Here is an 18,949-nt window from a genome sequence, read left to right as displayed (position 1 = left end):
GCACCTTAAGGTATTTTTGTAAAAAAATTTAATTTTTTTGGCCTAACTATATTTTTTTTTATATTTTGAAAGCACCCCATATAATGGTTAAAATCTACACACCTACCAAGATAGTTAGGTAATTTCACAAATAAACCACATCAACTTTTTTCTACTTACAATATTACTTTCAAACACCGACAACTTTTGCGTCTTTACTTCTAATCACTTGCGCACTTTTAAAAAAGTAAAAAATTTCAAACACCCCCCTGTAAGGGCCCTCAACTCATTTCTATAGCTTATCGTAGATATAAATTATTTTTTCCAATACTCCAATTTTTAATTTTCCTCCGACCCTCAAACTTCGACTGCTTAACAATAACTTTTTGTACAATTTATTCTCCACAAAAACACACTATTGCAAATACACTCTAATACAAAGTGAAACACTTTTATCATTTTAGTGGCTGCTGCTGCTAATGTATTGCATGTAAATATGTTAGTACACATGCTCTGGTTCAGGCTAAAGCAAATAAAGAAAAGAGATCAATATTGTAAAGGCATGAAACTGCTCCCAAACTCTCAAAACATCGAGATTTTGGCCAAAATTGGAAACTGCAATTGATCTTTGTCAAATAACCAAACAGTAATCTGGGAACTGGTATTGAAGTATCAGTTTCATACAACCATTTGAATCGCGGGTTGCAAAATGAAGGAAAATGAATAAAATCGTTGAACAAGTTTCCCGAATTGAAGAAAAGAAAACAGTTTCACTCTGTAATCCCTGCTGCGGAGTTCTCCACATCAATTTCTCCCATTCCCGTATCTTCTTCCTCTTCACTGTCTTCGTCGCCACTGACCTCCTCGTTTTCACGTCCGAGCTTAGCCATGTGCTCAGCAAGTAATTTATCCTCCCGTTCGCTCACCTGAACATAACCATCCTCATCAGATTCATGTTAGAGAAAAAAAATTCACCAACATCAATCAGACTGAAAATAACCGCCGAGGCAAAACAGATGACACGTGCAACATCTTTCAGAACCAGGAACAAGTGGTGGAATCTAAACAGTAAAAGTCAAATCTAATTTAGCATATGCAGTGAGCCTCACCGCTCTTGGTGCCTCCTTAACAGTAAGTTTTCCTTTGTGATGTTCAATTTCTTCCATGCATGCTTCAATTGCTTTGTTAAGGATTGCAATACCTTGCTCCTGCATTACAAACAAAATGAAGTTGATTTAGGAACTACAAGAATTTCATTTGTTGCTCCACATGGTTCTTGATCTCCAACTACTGAATATAAGTAGGCACCAAAAAATGGACTGACAAAAAATAATCCACCTCCCACTGCTAAATCTTGATCATACAATTGAGAATGATAAGAAGATTGTGCATAACATGGACATGGATTTTCAAATCTCAATTGCGCATAGAACATTAATTGGGATCAAAATGTGCCCATATACAGATTTAGGGATAATTAAGAATAGAGCCCTGAAATTTTGTCATGTTACAGCCTTCCCCCTTGATCTTAAAAAATTACATGGACATCCCCTGTCAGTATTTGCCGCCAAAGAAAACAATACAAAATATATCATTTTTATTCCTCTGGAAAACAGCCAAACAGGTAAAAACAAGTCAAATTTCATGCAGATACCAAATTTTAAGCCTTCAACCCAAACACGTTTAGAGAAATATTATCATTTACCTTGTCGAGAGTCTGGGTGTTAAGGACATAGGCGGGAGGGGCAACAAGTTTAATCTTAACGGGGCAATCCTGGTTGCCAGCAGCCTCAGCTTTACGCATTGCTTCCTGCAAAGTTCAGCACAGATCAGCACTTGTAACTCAGAACCTTCTTCTGCAGGAAGATAAGACATTCTTGAAGTGCAAAAGAATAAGTAACTGAAAGAGTATGACCTTTATATGAAGAACACCGTCAAACTGGAAACATTTCATTTCAATATCTGCCCGAATCTTCAAAGGCTGCGGCGTCATTCTTCTCCTAATATTTTTCACTAAAGCATCTTTAACTTCCTCTGATATAGCAGGAACCACTTTCATCACCTACAGAATAACCAAATGTAATTGGTTACATCAACAATTTGAGGATTAATGCAAACCTTAAATGTGAAAGAAGCCTACCTCCTGTCCATCAGGGCCAACTTCTTTGACTTCACGGGTGAGGGAATCAAGCACTGAATCAGGATCATTAACGATCAATTTAAAGGCCTGCATTTTTACATGCAAATCAATAGAGGTAAATATTCATCTCAGGCCATAAGTATTAATTGAAAATGTGAAACCGCACGTTTTCTCACCTCAAATGCATGACCATATTTCCTGTATAAAGGCCAGCCAACGTGGATATAAAGATCCTACCATAAAATACTCTCAATTAGTAGACCACATAGTGATAAACAAGTGTCAGCACAGGTACGTAACGTAAAAGTTGGAATAATCTAAAGAAACACTGAACAAGAACAACTAGGAAACAAGAAACATAACCTCCAATGTGGATGAAACATACACAACAGCCATGAGTTGTAGCCAAACCATACAAAATGTACCACATTATACCCAGTTCATTTAACAAGAACAATCTTAATACCTCCTGACAAATAGCAGGAGTTAATAACATCATTATTGATTATCCAATGAACTCTCCAGAAAAAAAGAAAAAAGAAAAAAAGATATTCACACTAAGGGAGAGTTGCAAGGATGAGTTTGTGGCGTTCTGAAACTTAGTGGCCCAAAGTCTTTTCAAGTGCCACATTATTGGCTTAAAGGTTGATTTAGAAAGAACTTCAATCGTTGAAAAGAGGTCACTGTTCCAATACATTCAAAAGAGAATGTCAACATCCCCAACTCAATTCGTGGATATTACTTATCATGGGGAGGGAAAGGGGGAGTGGAGTTAAACTTCACCATCAGCTAAATCACTAGGTTCACTCATGCACTCACACCCAACCACCACCCTGCACGCACATATAAATATAGAAATATATGACTTCTTTCCAAAGTTTTAACATCAACTTGAAATTGTGCTGAAGTTGAAAATATAAGGAACACATGGCTGACTTGCTGAGCTGTCCCAACTCTACAAATTCTTTTCTTTTCCTACAAGGAAAGCAGCAACACACTTGTGGATGTCAATCATATATCTCAATTCTTAGGAACTTTTGGTGATTCAAGTAACCAATAATCTTGCTATGAATTTCTAAAGACAAGTTAACCTACCAATTCATATAAAAATATAAAGGCTAGAGTTATTAACCCTTACAGAACAGAATAAGAGACAAGCAGTAAACAGATTTACATCTTTAACCACTTCACTGTAGATCTTCATAAATGTTAAATTTTTTAATTCCCCTTTATCCTTCTTGCTTCTCATTTTTGGTGTCAAAACTGGTATAAGAAAGCGGAATGCAGCATAGAACAAGAACTACCCAATTCTGCAACGCTCAATCTTGTCGTCCCTGAAGCTCATTATCCATAACTTTCAATTCAAAACCACTGTTCAGACTAGCAAAGTCTTTCCAATAATCTTCCAAAGCGATATCAGTAAGTTGGTCGGTCAACAAATACCAAGGTAGTATTCAGTTTGTCATGAAGGTCTTAGAAGTTTCCCTTGTAAAATGCAATAGTCTTTTATTTCACAAGAAAAAATCTTTTCAACATCCAATGAAATGTTGAACCCCCCACATAGTCAAAGATATTATTACAGTACCTCGAGTAAAAAACCCAATAAATATACACCTCCACATACAAGAAACGAGATTCGTTAGTCTAAAAGATCGCTTCAAATAGACACCAAAGAGATAGTTTCTTCATTGTTCCATAACCATTCTGCTCTTTCTAAATTTCCTTAGAGCCACTACAGAAATAAAAACTAAATAAACTGTATTTATTATGAAAACAGGAATTAGTTGTACCTATTTTCATTGCATACTTCCTAATCGATGATTGCTTGGGTTAGCAGTGACCCTCACCCTCAAACACCGGATCTCTCATAAAAAACTAGACCGGAATGCCATAAGCCACTCCTTGGAGTCAATAGGACTTGATGAAGACCACAAGATTTTCTCAAGTTCCTCATAATGTAGCCACGTGATGCATCAATTAACACAACCAAATTTAGTTTCTCTCGTCCCTCAATTATATCTCGTACAATATCATACTCTTACAGATACAATTTTGACACATGAAACAAGAACCTGATATGAAACTGACTCCAACTCTAAAAACCCAAGCATGCTGCAAGCAATTGGATTGAAATTTTACAGAGAACTTTGATTTCAACCAAATTAGAAGTTTAGAACTATTTCGAGCCACTTCCCTGTCCTCACTCATACAACACCATTACAAGCATTTAAGCTCCCCAATCCAAAGATACAATTTTCCAACACAACTCAAGAAACTCTCATCTCCATTGGCCCGAAAAGAACCAAAATTCAATCCAATTCTGTGAACAGAATCAAAGACACAAAATTCATACAACACCTCACATGAAAACAGCACCAAGAGCCAATCAAGATAAACACCAACCTCAAGATCAATGTTCATGGTCTCAGCAACATGCCGCATAATGGAATGAACGAGCTTACTCTTATTGAACCTCTCTTCACACGCCTGAATATCCTCCTCCGAAACACGCCTCTTGCTAAGATCAATGTAACCCTTTTCCTTATCAACACGGAGCACCATTACCGGCTCGATGCGGCCCACCTTAATGAGACTGCTGATGCTCCGAATGCGGCGGCGGGAAAGCTCAGAGAAGAGAATCATGCCCTCGATATTGTTGTACTCTAGGAGTGAAACGTAAGCACCGCTGTCAGCCATGCTCTTGACCTGTATCATAACCGCCTGGTCCACCTCCGGGTACTTGGCCTCGTACATCCGGCACTCGAGATTCGGCCCGTTTGTCGCCATCGAAACGGGTCGGGCTTAACTCCGACTGAGAGTAGATAATTAGGGTTTTCTTTCTGGGTATTTGGGGTTTTGAGGAGATTTGAGCGAGAAAGAAGGGTATGCGGATGCGGGAGAGAAATTTACACACAAGATTTCACACTTTTACTTCACAAAATCAACTACACTTGAAAGCGGGCATGGCCCTTTTCTTTTATTTGGTAATCGGTAAGCTTTCATATGTACTAAGTTACATGTTGTTCACTTAGTTCTTTTTCATAGTAAATGTTTTAGAGGAGGGTGTTGTTTGCATTAAATTTGTTTTAACACCTTTTCTTTGTCATTATTTAGTGGGGGTGGTAAATGGGAGGCTGCAAACCATGCCTAAAAGGGCTAGTCAGACACAAAAACTATAAACAACACTCTTTTCTCATTTCTTATTCTTGGGTTTTTCCTCTCAATTCTAAGCTTTTTAGCTTAATTTCAGTAGATAGGCTTCTGAATATTCGATCCAAGTGTTATTCGGTATGATGCTACATAGAAAGAAGTACAATCGTCTAATCTTAGAAAAAATCACGTTGTACCCGGTGCACTATTGATGTTGGACGTATATTTCTTTCAAAACAAGCAGTGAACTCTGTGATTTGGTTAAATTTACGATTTTCATTGGACTGAAAATTGTTACGATACAATTCTCATGTAAATATTCTTTTTAAATTTTCTGTCGTTAACAGTGTTCTAACTGTAAACTTATTGTCTTCCAACGTGATTATTATTGCTTTTGATTTTTAAATCTGATTATTATATTTCAAAACATTTATTTCAATTACACGAAACTGAAAATTCTCAACATATTTTGCTATTACTGAATTGTTGTAGAAAGGGTACTTGTCTTGGTTGTCTCCCAATTTTTTAGTATTATTATGCTTTCTTATACCATATTGCTTGATTATATTTCGTGACAATTGGAATGAAATGGCCCATGTGGGCACAAGGGCAGGTGTTCTACTATTGGCACGAAACTTTTACCTAATATATTTTATACGTCACATTATTTATTATTATTATACTCTTATCTTACATCAAATCATAAATTAAGAAAAAAAAGAAAACAAAAACATATTAGTTCAATTTAGACTCATTTTTTCTTATCTGATATAATATGATGAAATGAGATGACACTTTAAACAATCACAATCATATCTGAAGCGGAAGAAGTTCCAATTAAGGCATTTATAGCAGGGGTGCGAAGAGGGGGAAATTTGTGGTTTATTGTAAAATGCATTTGCAAAACTGGGAATGGTGAGAACAAAGGAAACGTCGACAGCAGGATTCGAACCTGCGCAGGCAGAGCCCAACAGATTTCGAGTCTGTCTCCTTAACCACTCGGACAAATCGACGGTTGTGTATACAACTGAAAGATGAAATATTATTTCTGGAATGTTTTTAAAGATAAATCACATTAAACTAAAAAATTGGCATTTATGTTCATATTATATACAACTCATCTCACTACAAAAAATATAGCATGTAACCAGGGCAATCAAAAACAAAATAGCCATAGCAAATAGTAATTGACTACAACCATACAACAGTTGTTGGCTGTGGTATCTGTGACGGTGAATAAAATATTAATATTTGCTATCAAATCCGGTATCCATTCAAGTGTGCCAATCCCAGGTATCAAATTCAGATATTGATACTTGGGACCGAGAGGTCCCAAGCAGGCCTGGGTCGAACTAACTTATTTTTGTTGGTTCAATTGATCTTGTGTCAGGTTGGCCCAATTTGGTTAACTGTGCACTTGACATATAGATCTCGAATTCTCAACTAAGCTAGACACGATGAACAACCAATAAGATTTGTTATTAACGATAGTGTTTAATTTCTTTATCAATTGTCAAAAACCTGAAAAAATAATACTTTTTTTACACAAGTAATAAGCAATAAATACCTTTTGAGTTTTTCAAATTGTGAATTATATAATAATTAATATAGAGAACACTTTGATGATGGTACAAACAATTGTTTTTACATAATTTACAGTGATTTTTTTTTAAAAAAAAGGAAATACTTATGCTCAAGTTTTAATTTTGCTAAATAAAAAAATAGCTACTAATACTAATTTAATTAGTATGCTAAACAAAAAAGGAAAGTGAAGAAACAGAGAAGAGAAAAAGGTTTAAACTTTGCTTTGGTGTGAAAACTGAAAACTTCAAACCTCTCTTACCACATCAAGAGAGAGAGAGAGAGAGAGAGAGATGGTGGAGGAGTAGTTCAACAGGCAGAGACTGCTGGGGTTTGTTTTTCTTTCGGTTAAACCCGGAACCCCATTTCGGAATTTGGATCTGCCGTGTGGAGCACCAGAAGAAGGCAGTTGAATTCAACTTTGCAATGATCTGATGGTAAGGAGGAGTCTCTTCCTCGCTTTATTTAAGATTTTGTCAATTTCTTTGCATTTTCTTTCGGTATATTCTTATCGGTAGCTTGCGAGGATCTGTGATCTTCAGTCGCTTTCTGCTGTCCAATTTGGTTATTTCTGCCGATCTTGGATAGCATAAAAAAAGTGATAAGAGTTAATATTGTGGTCGAATTGATTTCTTAGTTTGGAGTTGTAGGAGAATGGTTTGATTGCTATGTGAATTTGGTGAAATTTGCAATTGTATAGGTAAAAGTTGAGAGGGAATGAGAATGGATTGGGATCTTATAATAAAGAAGGCACCTTGATGACTGTAACTGTTTAGAAGAACAGGATGTACCAAGGTTTGGTGAACAAGACCTTGGGATGTCAAAGATTAGGATTTGGGTATGGTTTTTAGTATTGTTTTATGGAGTAAATACGATTGTGAGAAGCTGGTGTTGATTGATAATATCCCGTTGTACAGACTGAGCCGTTTTTCTGTTCGTCTTGCATCATGTTTGTAGTTGCACAGGTCATTGCTGAACCATGCAACTAACATGGTTGACAAATAATCTTTCTGATGCATGTTATTGGAATTTTTCATATCAATTTCTCAATTATTTAGGGTGGAGATCCATGTAGATGGTTGCTAATATGTATGAACTAAGTGTCCTAGATTGTATTTTATTGAGTTGAATCTCCACCTGTGGGCCACCATGCACTCAATGTCAAGGTTGCAAGTCCACATGATTTTATCGTTTTTAAATTGAAGTGAGTTCTTGAGCATTTATATACTGGTTGTGGGAGGGGATGATATGAAATGTTAGATGCATCGAGGTAGGGTATTTTGTCCATTTATGGCCTTCCGTAGTGCTTTCTGATTTGCTTGGAGATGTCCATGATATGAGATTCAATTGTCCGGTGGACGTGGAATGTGCAGTTATCTGAAGAAGATTTAGAGTTTATCTATCTATGTATCTTTCTATATAATATATATGTATATATAAACACACGCACACGCACACACATACACACTATTGTGGAGATGTACTCTAGTATAAGTCGTTGATCGGTACCCTGGCATTATTTATTGTTGATCTTTTCCTCTAGAGAGGACTCTGTGCCTTGCTTTTTAGCTATGCTCTTAAATGTAGTCATGTTTATAGCACCCAACAATCATGTACTTCTTATTCGTAATCAAGAATTAATGAAATTTTAAATTGTTTCAAGGATTATGAGATAATCATAGAAAAGGTAATATTAGAACCACCTCCTTTGACAATGATGTGAAGATATTTGAATTACTATTTGTTTCTTTTTTCTTTAAAAAGACTTTAAGTATGCCCAGTACTTAGTAGTAACAACAGTTCAAGTGAAACCAAGCCACGTCAAGCCCTAGCGGCTGATAGGGCTTGGACTTGGCGTATCAAATTCCAAGGCCCTATGGGAAAAAAAAACGATCATCTTAATTCATGTACCAAACAATTGCTCACACCTTATTTTTAGAAACTCTCTCCATGTAGAAGTTAGAACCCGTATTCCCTACCTAAGCCAAAAAGGTGAATTTGTTGCCATCTTGTGTTTTTTCTCAACACCAAATAATAATCCATCTTGAAATCGTTTTTGTCTTTATGTTTTATTTTTTTATTTTGAATTTATGTATTTTTTGTCCAATTTGTTCCGTTTGTTGGTTTGGTACTCTACTTTTATTTATTAGATAAAATAAATTTTAGTTTCTTCAAATAACATTTTGGGTTTCTGTAGACAGAGTTCCCAATAGAATGCGCAGACAAAAGAAATTTATTGTTTATGCCGAAATTTTTGTTGTTCATTATTTTATTTGTAACTTTTTATTCAAGTCTCAAGATAAAAAAAGACAAGCTTAGATATATTTAAGAGTAAAAATTGATTATGAAATTTATGAATATAAACATAGGTTTTTATTTTCAAGACATTGGTAAATTGTTATTAAGAAACAACAAAATTTGGCGGGATCTTTTGCTAAATCAAGTTGAGGCAACATTTAAAAGAAGATTGGATGTGGAAGAAGCAAAATTGGATGTGGAAATGAGAACAAATATTTCTAGTTCTTCTAAAGATCTATTATCCAAAAAGGAACTTGTGTTGAATTTAGTTTGGATGATATTGTCAAATCCTGGACTTTTGAAACCAATATGTTGCAATTAGACATAGGGTTAAGGGGAATGTTTGCTAAAAAGTGCATGTCAACCAACATAACAAAATTGTCCTAAAAAACAATATCGAAATGCTGAAGTGATTTTGCACATTTTCAGAATATGCAGACTTATAGATTTCAATTTACCCCTCATTATTTGCAATAATACTTATAAGAATTACTTGTATTTATCTAATTGTATATTGTATTTGCTATGATTTATATTAATTTAAATTTTTTAATGAATTTTATATTTTTATTCATCAATTTTTATAAGGCTTAGCGTCTGTGATTATTTGCAACTACTATGTCCGTTCTCTGTTCAGATAGCACCGCACATTATTTTTTCTGGCTAAATGTTTCTGCTCTATGAAGTGGCAGCTTTGTCATTTAATTCATCTGTAAAGGCTATATACTTTTGTGCTGTTTCTTTTTGTTTTAGTCATTTATATATCATCTCCGTCAAGTAATATGGCTTTTCCTATCACGTGAATTATGCTGGAACAACTAGATCTTTGCATGCAATACCTCAAGTGCCTACTAATAGTCTGCTATATTGTTATAGCTTGTACCAGAAGGGGTAACGCCAATTATTCGGACTGCTAGTAATTTCTCCAAACATGGTCTTCGGTAAATTTGCAGAATTATTTTCTTCTGCACCAACTCGTTCGTCAGGCCCGAAGGCATCTACCGTTTCATATAAATCAACTGGATTGCCGCCTATTCCTGGTGCTCTTCATGGTTATTCTTTTTCCAGCCCAGAGAAGAAGAGTAATTTGAAACTCTCCTCATCTCTTCAAGATTTGTCTACTTACCGCCGACTTGATCTAGAAGAAGCCAATCTTAGCCCAGGAAATGAAAGAATTTCAAGTCATGCATTACCATCATATTTCTTGCAAAAAGAAAATGGTGTTGCAAGTTTTTCCAAGGAGAAGGTATCACCTGGAATTCCATCCAGGCAGAAGAAGTGGGTGCGAGTTATATGTGTTCTCCTCTGCTTGTCGATGATTGTTTTTCTGTCATTTGCCCTCCAGTATCTTTACTCAAACTGGTCTAGAGGACCTTCCAGGTTCTATGTTGTCCTAGACTGTGGCAGCACTGGGACACGTGTTTATGTATACCAGGCATCTATTAATCATAAAAAATATGGCAATCTTCCTATTTTATTGAAATCATTGCCTGATAGTTTCCAGAGGAAATCGGGTTCCCAGAGTGGGCGGGCTTACAATAGAATGGAGACTGAGCCTGGACTTGACAAATTGCTGCGTAATATATCGGGGTTGAGTGAAGCAATACAACCTCTTATTCAATGGGCTGAGAAGCAAATTCCAAGAAGGTCACATAAGACAACTTCTCTCTTTCTTTATGCAACAGCTGGAGTCCGCAGGCTACCAAGTTCGGACTCTGAATGGCTTCTTAATAATGCTTGGTCAATTCTAAAGAGCTCACGTTTTTTGTGCAAAAAGGAGTGGGTAAAAATTATCACTGGTGTGGAGGAAGCTTATTATGGATGGATAGCTTTGAATTATCACACTGAGTCCTTGGGGTCCAGTCCTGAAAAGGAAACATATGGTGCACTTGATTTGGGTGGCTCATCACTGCAGGTTACTTTTGAGGGTGAACAAGGTGATCATGATGAGATGAGCTTAAAACTAAGCCTTGGTCCTGTTGAGCACCATCTAACTGCCTATTCTTTAGCTGGATATGGACTCAATGATGCATTCGATAAATCTGTTGCTCATCTTCTCAAGAGGCTTCCTCGGGTTTCTGATGCAGATCTGGTCAGTGGAAAAGTTGAAATTAATCATCCTTGTTTGCAGTCGGGTTACAAAGAGGAGTTCATGTGTTCGCATTGTTCATCCATTCACCTTCAGGATGGAAGTTCTCCTACTGGAGGGAAAGATATGGCTAAAGGAAAAAAGACTGGGATTCCAGTTCAGCTTATTGGAGTTCCAAACTGGGCAGAATGTAGTAAACTAGCCAAAGTTGCTGTTAATTTGTCTGAATGGTCAGATCATTCCCCAGGAATTGATTGTGAGCTGAAACCATGTGCACTTGCTGAAAATCTGCCTCGTCCTGCTGGCCAGTTTTATGCCATGTCTGGCTTCTATGTGGTGTACCGGTTTTTCAACTTGACTCCTGATGCTGCTCTGGATGATGTACTAGAGAAGGGTCGTGAATTTTGTGAAATGAATTGGGATGCTGCAAAAAAGAGTGTTGTTCCTCAGCCTTTTATAGAACAATATTGCTTCAGGTCACCATATGTTGTGCTCCTCTTGAGAGAAGGATTGCACATTACTGATAGCCATGTAATCATCGGCTCTGGAAGCATCACATGGACCCTTGGAGTTGCTTTGTTTGAAGCTGGAAAAGCATTTCCATATGGTGGAAAATTTTACAGCTATGATATATTCGAGGTGAAGATAAATCGATTTCTTCTTTTTGCCATTTTGTTTGCTTCACTGCTTATGGTACTCTGTGCATTTTCCTATGTTGGCAACCGGGGGGTACCAAAATTCTTTCGAAGGCCATATCTCCCACTTTTCAGACATAACAGTGTAACGTCCACATCAGTTCTCAGCATTCCAGCTCCTTTCCGATTTCAACGCTGGAGCCCCCCTATCAATACAGGTAAAATCCTTTTTTTCTCTTTTAAACTTTTTGTTGTTTTGTTGTGGTGACATGGTACAGTATCTATACTGCAATCACTTTGTCTAAAACTTCAGGTTTTAGATTTGTATACTCATATACAGTGTGCCCTTCTTGATTATCGTGTTTTAGGGGATGGAAGGGTAAAGATGCCTCTAAGTCCAACCGTTGCAGGTAACCAGCAAAGCCCATTTGATACTGGACTTGGTTCTGGCAGTGGGGGCATCCAATTCTCTGAATCACCCTTCTATTCTCCGTCTGGCGGTGTATCACATAGTTACTCATCGGGCAGCTTAGGGCAGATGCAATTTGACAACAGTAACCTCGCCTTCTGGACCCCCAACAGAAGTCAAATGCGCCTTCAAAGTAGAAGATCTCAATCTCGAGAAGACCTCAATTCTTCAATTGCTGAAGCACACTTGGGGAAGGTTTAATACCAATAGCTGATTCTCTTGGAAGATTTTAAACCACCCTAAGCACAAGATCGGGAAAGTAATTCACCTTAGACAAAGATAACATACTCCCGACTGTTTGTCTTGGTTTGCTTCTCCTGGGATGTTTTGAAAGATCATCTGTGAGTAGGTGTAACATAGGTCATTGCCTTGGGCTCTCCAGAAAGGGCACACAGAATGTTTTGTGGAATTGCCACACGGAAGAAAGCTGAAGTTGTCAAGTTCAGCATACGTCGTTAAAGCTCCTTCAACTTGTTGTAAAATTGACTCAAACTGCCTGTGAAGCTTTAACTATGGTTGCAGCATCTCACTCTGAGATCTACAGCAACCTTATGAGAAAGTTGAGGCCGTTTATCGTGATTAAGTCTCATAAAGGAGGAATTAGTTTACAATTTAGTGTTGCTATTGTAAGACACACGAGGATACTGCAGACGGATTCATTTAAATTACCAGACACAGGTTCTTGGAGAATCTTGGGTACTCAGTATTTAGATACTAAGAGATTTTTTATATTCATGTTTCATTATTTGTATAAAATTGAGGACAACTTAGCGCACACTAGAAGTTGTTTAGGACATGGAATCCTTTATGATATGCATTCTTGACAAGGTTTTTTGCTCACAGTTGGATTCTTCACAACAAGAGATCTTCTCATCATTTTATGGTTTATCCATGTGGATCCTGGTTTGTCCAGAACATTGAATGCTGAACCCCAAGTCCCGGCCTTCAAGAATTTCTGCTGTGGGGTTCCAGTTGTATTACCATTTCAGTTGACCCAACACATCTCCCATACACACACCAAAGTAAAGCAATTGGAAGAATGAGAAGCAGAGATGATTTCAACGTAATATACTGTTACAGTGAGAACTTGGATGACAGAAAACTCAGGAATAGTGGCAATATGATTCCTGTAGCTGAGCTCTTGATTAAAAATATAACCCAATAGTCAGGATGAAATTCACCACCTAACTGGAACAGAATGTAAGAACATGAAATCGACAAACCTAAGCAAGTTGGTTTATCTCAACCAAGTTAACTATAGCCTATGAATAACACCAGGATTGATCACAAAGATTAAACAAAAGTTGGTGTCAGCAAGGAAGAAAAGGTCAGAGTAGCTCTTTCATCAATCTATAACTCAGCATTCTGGGGTTGTTTAGAATCGCCGGGGAAAAACCAACTCAATATTTGTGCAAACTTATTGGTCGGGGCTGTTTGCTTTGATTGTTCCAACTCCATGCTGCAAAGAGCGTTGTAGTCGTGCTTCAAATGAGGAGCAGCTATTCTTTCCTATCAGATCGAAAGATCGACTTTTTGTCACAATTGTATTTTAGAATAAATACCAATAAAAAGTCTATATAAACCTACCTTAAACAGCTCAAATGGGCAAAAGTCAGAGTTTCCGCAGCCCTATGCACAAAGAATGAAATGAATCATTCAAAAGCTTAAAGGCAAACTAGCAAGCAATAAGGTAAACAAAAAGCTTTCTAGTAACCTGAGACACTTTATAATGCAAGAAACTTCAGAAACCATTAATAACAACTAGAAAGAATTATCACAAGATTAGGATTATAGTATGAGAAGGCACCAAAGAATAACAAAAGTACAAACAATCAGAGAATTCTTGGGCAGAATAGTTGCAGCGAAAAGATAGAATTTTTTAACATGTTCAACAAACTTTTATGTAAGTGCAGAAGTGCAGAAGTGCAGAACTTTCTACTTGCGCAGATAACAAATTAACAAAGTAGAACATAGACTATAATAAGCTTACTGCCAGTGGAGTGGGACGTTCATTGTGCAGTACTTGTACAAAGTATCTGCTTGAATTGTTGGCCGGGCAGCTATATAGAACTAGCATGTTATTTCCAGCAAATGGGGCGACTGAGCTACCACGCCAGATTCTCTTTTTGGGAGGTTTAACAGGTAGTTCCAGAGGTTGCTCTCTCAGTATTTGTTCAAACTCTGAAATTCAAGCAGAAACAGGTTTTGGGTAACCCAAAGGTAGGAGCCATGAAATAGAACAGCTGAAGGGACCAAAAGGGCCACAGAGGGCATTAAAGAATGTACAAACTCACCAGGTCCGTCAAGAAATAGCCCAATCAAACAGGAAAATGGAAGCAAAGTTTCTGCATGAGCAAATCGGAGTCTTGCCATTTCATAGCTTCCAGAAACAAGTCCATCTATAAACACAAAGGAAACAAGGATTAAAATGGGGTGGGGGGGGGGGCAGCACCTTGAAACTTAATAGAAACAAGTCCATCTATAAACACAAAGGAAACAAGGATTAAAATGGGGTGGGGGGGGGGGCAGCACCTTGGAACTAAACTTAATAAATAGATTTTTCACTCAAACATCAATGATTTCACAAAATGGCATTTGTCTGCTAAGAATAAAATTTTAAAACTTCACATAACAAAGATAAGAAATAATATATCCGCACAGTGTACATGGTTAAGTTTAATTGAATAAGCTATGCAGCGTATGCAATGAACATTTGCTGCTCTCTTTCCAAGTATTGTGCTTTCCTCTTGATGTATTCTTAATAAAATGGCTATTCAGGATTACCAAAGCAATATTGCCGAGCACTTGTGCATCAACGAGTCAACCAATACAATTCTTAGTTTGCTTTTAGGTACTGTCAAAGAGTTACTCAATTAAACTCATGTCTAGCACTCACATAAATTGGTGTACCTGAGGAAATATCTTATTTCCATGTGGTTAGTCATGCACCAGAAGCAGCAATATTCTATCAAAACTAGATAAAACAAAAAAGGCATAAAAAACAGGTAATATGAAGAGTACATATAAGAATAAATTACCACATTGCTCGTCTAGCAACATCCTTGAACAAATTCGCACATACTGGCAGTTTTACTTGATTATTCTCATGACTTCTATAGCTAGTAATCTACTTCTGAATCATTCCATGGTTAGATAAATCTAGGTGGATCCATCTTCATTAATTTCAGAATTCTTCAACAATCTATTTATTGTCTCTCCCATTCTGTCTCAACTAGACAGATAAAAGGGCCTTCAAGGGGAGCCCCCCCCCCCCCCCCCCCCATGTTAAAGAAAAGAAAAGACGAGGAAGAAATCTACCTTCTTTAGCCTTAATAGCTTGCTCCATTGACTGGATGACATCTTCAAGCAATGGAACTCCCATCCGGTAATTCAGTGAATTACCATAACCTTTCAGGACGAAGACCTCTAAATCATCTGCCCACTCAAGCAAACCAACCTAAAAAGAATGCATCCACAAATTAATAGCATAAACAATTTTCCACAACAACATTATGTCAGAGTAACATTTTTGTCATAGAACATAGACAAGATTCAATTTGCAAAGTGAGTTTTATAGTTAGGCTTCTATAAAGGAAGCCAATCCATATACAATATTCATATAAAATCAAATTAATGTATCTGATGCGTAATGTCTCATCATAAATGGGGAGAAAAGCAAGTGAAAGTACCTCAGATGGAGTGAACAAGGCACAAGCTTGATCAGTTGTGTTCAATAAAGAAGCTTCCTACAAGTAAACAAAAAGCAAATACACTTACATTCTAAATACAAAACAAGAAATAATGAAGGATGGGACAGAAAAGGGGAAATTTTACCTGTTTGCAAAGGAACCACAAAGATGATATATCCGATCTAGTGAAATTTAGACCCCAACGCTTAACTAATTGTTGAGTTACTTCATTTAATATGGGTTCCTTGAGCTTATCAACAGATGGTTCCTGATTTTTCCTGAATGCCTGTATTTACATATAAAAGAACAGTGCAAAGTTTCATACTATATCAAGTCAAGAATAAGAAATCAATTCTTTAAAAACATATAAGTTAATAGTTGCTCGACTAAAAGTTCTTGATAATATCATCAGCCTCATTATCGAAGTAACTTTTGCCACAACCAACCTGACTCACAAACTGTCCATAGAACAAAAGAAGAACAACCATCTAGAGGTGTGATAAACAAGACACATAAGTTTAAAGAAGCACAATGACTCTTGCCCATATCCAAAGAAGAATTCCAAACACTTAATTAGTAGTTATAATTAAAAGAAATTACCACTACGTGCACAAGTAATGCCAGGTCCATCAAACAATAGAGGCTAACATGAACATAAAATGCAACATATTAGGTATTAGCAGAACTCAACTGTGAGCTTGTTTGACATAAGTAATTAAGTACTTAAAATTTTACTTTCCCACTTTCCTTATGCAATTCTTTCCATCATAGCCTAGTACTATTTTCTTAGCAAGTATACACACCTCCAGCCGTGTGATTTCTGATGTTTACGAATCATTATATTCAAGTGAAGCCCTTAATATAATGCAAAACATAAAAAACTCATTGCAATGTGGTCTTAGGCTAAAAACGATGACTCTTAAACTAAGTTAACGAGGTTGCCATTCAACTGATATCGATGTTTTGAAATCTAGAAACCAGCCCCAACACTATTGGCTAAGGTAGTTAAGCAATGCCAAATGATTTAATAATTTTCAAGCAAAGTATTGTCTGGAACTTACTGAACACCTTAAGGACCTAGGCCAGGAATTGCTTTTTATATAAATAGAGATTGTTAATTATAGTCTAATGTTCTCTCAAAGAAATTGAATATTTTCTGAATGTTTATACATATTATTAAGAATCCTAGATAACATATGGTAGCAGTAGTAGACTACAAATGCTGAATGTCCGTAAAATCTCAAGAAATGATCTTACCTTATAGTTTTGACAGCAATCATGGAATCTCAACATTATATCACTTGCACGGCTTTCACTGGTAACTGCAAAAGCTCGATGACGTCCTGGTCCTAGATTTCCTCGATCACTAAAGAGCCCCATGCCAAATGCAACAGCACTAGCCGAGGCTCGTGAAACCTGAAATATCCATCATGTGCACAAAAGTCCAATTATAAAGAAACTAACGGTGAAAGTAGTCAAACTAGATGCACGATGATTATTGACGATGCCAACAATCTCTCGACATGGACAAAGAAACTAATATGAATAAGCTGCCAACAAATATTATCGAATTTGTTACAATCTAATCCAGTCGTTTCTTACAAGTCACAGCAAGCACAATTCAGAAAACTACACAGAAAGGACAAGTTTTAACAGCACTGACAAATTTTCAGGTGATTCTCCAGCTCTTAGCAAGAAGCAGCATACAAAATACAATATGCAGCCAAAGTGAAATATAAATTTGGGACCTATTCACATGATGGTAAATAAACGTAAAAAAGGATTAAAAATGGCAAACCTGAGTGGCTTTAATAGGATATATATCAGGGTGGTAATCCTCATTAAAGAGGTCTGGAAATTGTTCCCTGGTTCTAATACCAAGCTCATACAGTTCATTTTCTCCTTCACGAATTAACTCTCCACCCTTGTGCTTTCCTGTCCAAGGAGATTTCCATCCCCATAACCATGTAGGAATGCCTGTTGACTTCTGCTCTTTTACATTTTCTAATAGCACTTTGAGGCGAGAGACCAAGGCTTCTAGTTCTTTCAGCTTTTTCTTGGTAGGAGCACGAGTTCCATGCCTTGCCTGCCGACCCAATCATTAGACCAAGTCATTGTGGCTTAGAAACACAGAATGCGCAAGGAATTACAACTGTAAAAAGAAAATAACAACACACAATACAACTAGTAGAGGATTTGATTTATTCATTTATCACAATATAATTCAAAAAAAAGAAGAAGCTTACCAACCTGCAAAATGTAAATTCCATCAATGAAGTAAGTAAGACATATATCTGATCATTTACTCGGACTCAAATTGCTGAAACAAAATCACGTTTCCATGTTTTACAGTTTGAGCACTTTTCATTTCTTACATACTTGTATGATTGCCTTTCAACATGTAGAATCTAATACTTCACAAGATCTTTTGACCAAAGAGCACTATAAAGACATTATTTTCCATGAAGCATCAATGAAACGCCATACATTTTCAGGCTTCTGCACTTTCATCGCACGAACAAGTAAAGCACTTAATGCTGAACCACCATTTTAAAAATAATCAGCAGTATAAACTCCATCAAATATAATGATGTCGCCGTAGCACACTGGAGCAAAATCTTGTTTGTAGACGTGCACCATTTATACTAAAGCACGCCTCTAGGAATGAATAAAACCATAAAATTCGGAGCAACATCTGAAAAAACTTGAAAGAATGATTACCACAAGATTTAAGTGAATAGGTGTACACTGATCGGGGATATTTGAAGGAACAAATGAATTCTCAGAAATATCCTTCGCAATATGATACCTGCACAGAAGATATACAGACAAGTTAACTAAGGAAAACGACTAAAATCAAACCAAAGGAAAAAAAAATGTGACTGCCCCTGTTGTTATTAAAGGAAAATGAAAATTTTC

The 18,949-nt window shown here is 36.7% G+C and overlaps 3 protein-coding genes and 1 non-coding gene across 4 annotated transcripts in view; 1 reads left to right on the top strand and 3 right to left on the bottom strand.

The window, feature by feature from the left end:
* Window positions 576-5,175, bottom strand: LOC105160858 (eukaryotic translation initiation factor 2 subunit alpha homolog). Its single transcript, XM_011078356.2, has 7 exons — window positions 4,523-5,175; window positions 2,296-2,352; window positions 2,120-2,206; window positions 1,895-2,041; window positions 1,685-1,789; window positions 1,089-1,187; window positions 576-905 (listed from the first exon to the last, which is right to left on the bottom strand). The coding sequence occupies exons 1-7, from the start codon at window positions 4,904-4,906 to the stop codon at window positions 750-752; spliced, it is 1,035 nt and encodes a 344-aa protein (XP_011076658.1). The 5' UTR covers window positions 4,907-5,175; the 3' UTR covers window positions 576-749.
* TRNAS-CGA lies at window positions 6,201-6,282 on the bottom strand. Its single transcript has one exon. It is a non-coding gene; the product is annotated as a tRNA-Ser (tRNA).
* Window positions 7,049-13,181, top strand: LOC105160856 (probable apyrase 7). Its single transcript, XM_011078353.2, has 3 exons — window positions 7,049-7,287; window positions 10,025-12,090; window positions 12,241-13,181. Exons 2-3 carry the CDS (start codon window positions 10,080-10,082, stop codon window positions 12,540-12,542), a joined length of 2,313 nt encoding a protein of 770 aa, XP_011076655.1. The 5' UTR covers window positions 7,049-7,287; window positions 10,025-10,079; the 3' UTR covers window positions 12,543-13,181.
* Window positions 13,373-18,949, bottom strand: part of LOC105160857 (multiple inositol polyphosphate phosphatase 1) — a 6,140-nt gene continuing 563 nt past the window's right edge. Inside the window, exons 2-11 of the mRNA XM_011078355.2 lie at window positions 18,752-18,839; window positions 17,829-18,116; window positions 17,288-17,446; window positions 16,176-16,316; window positions 16,031-16,087; window positions 15,660-15,798; window positions 14,636-14,740; window positions 14,332-14,522; window positions 13,929-13,970; window positions 13,373-13,850 (exon numbers count right to left, since the gene is read on the bottom strand). Coding sequence (XP_011076657.1) covers window positions 13,692-13,850; window positions 13,929-13,970; window positions 14,332-14,522; window positions 14,636-14,740; window positions 15,660-15,798; window positions 16,031-16,087; window positions 16,176-16,316; window positions 17,288-17,446; window positions 17,829-18,116; window positions 18,752-18,839 — 1,369 coding nt within the window. The 3' untranslated portion in view covers window positions 13,373-13,691. The remainder of the gene's footprint in view (window positions 13,851-13,928; window positions 13,971-14,331; window positions 14,523-14,635; window positions 14,741-15,659; window positions 15,799-16,030; window positions 16,088-16,175; window positions 16,317-17,287; window positions 17,447-17,828; window positions 18,117-18,751; window positions 18,840-18,949) is intronic.

The sequence above is a fragment of the Sesamum indicum genome, linkage group LG4, assembly GCF_000512975.1.
Source record: "Sesamum indicum cultivar Zhongzhi No. 13 linkage group LG4, S_indicum_v1.0, whole genome shotgun sequence".
Classification (NCBI taxonomy): Eukaryota; Viridiplantae; Streptophyta; class Magnoliopsida; order Lamiales; family Pedaliaceae; genus Sesamum; species Sesamum indicum.
Note: the sequence above shows the minus strand (reverse complement) of the source record. Positions and strands in the feature narration are given on the sequence as shown.

What these genes read in the sequence shown, in the direction of transcription:
- LOC105160858 (XM_011078356.2), bottom strand. Translation starts at nt 4,906, where the DNA reads ATGGCGACAAACGGGCCGAATCTCGAGTGCCGGATGTACGAGGCCAAG. An exon ending in CCATGAACATTGATCTTGAG is followed by an intron (nt 2,353 to 4,522) that starts GTTGGTGTTTAT and finishes ATTTTATGGTAG; the next exon opens with GATCTTTATATCCACGTTGG. An exon ending in TTAAGGAGGCACCAAGAGCG is followed by an intron (nt 906 to 1,088) that starts GTGAGGCTCACT and finishes GGTTATGTTCAG; the next exon opens with GTGAGCGAACGGGAGGATAA.
- LOC105160856 (XM_011078353.2), top strand. Translation starts at nt 10,080, where the DNA reads ATGGTCTTCGGTAAATTTGCAGAATTATTTTCTTCTGCACCAACTCGT. An exon ending in GAGCCCCCCTATCAATACAG is followed by an intron (nt 12,091 to 12,240) that starts GTAAAATCCTTT and finishes ATCGTGTTTTAG; the next exon opens with GGGATGGAAGGGTAAAGATG.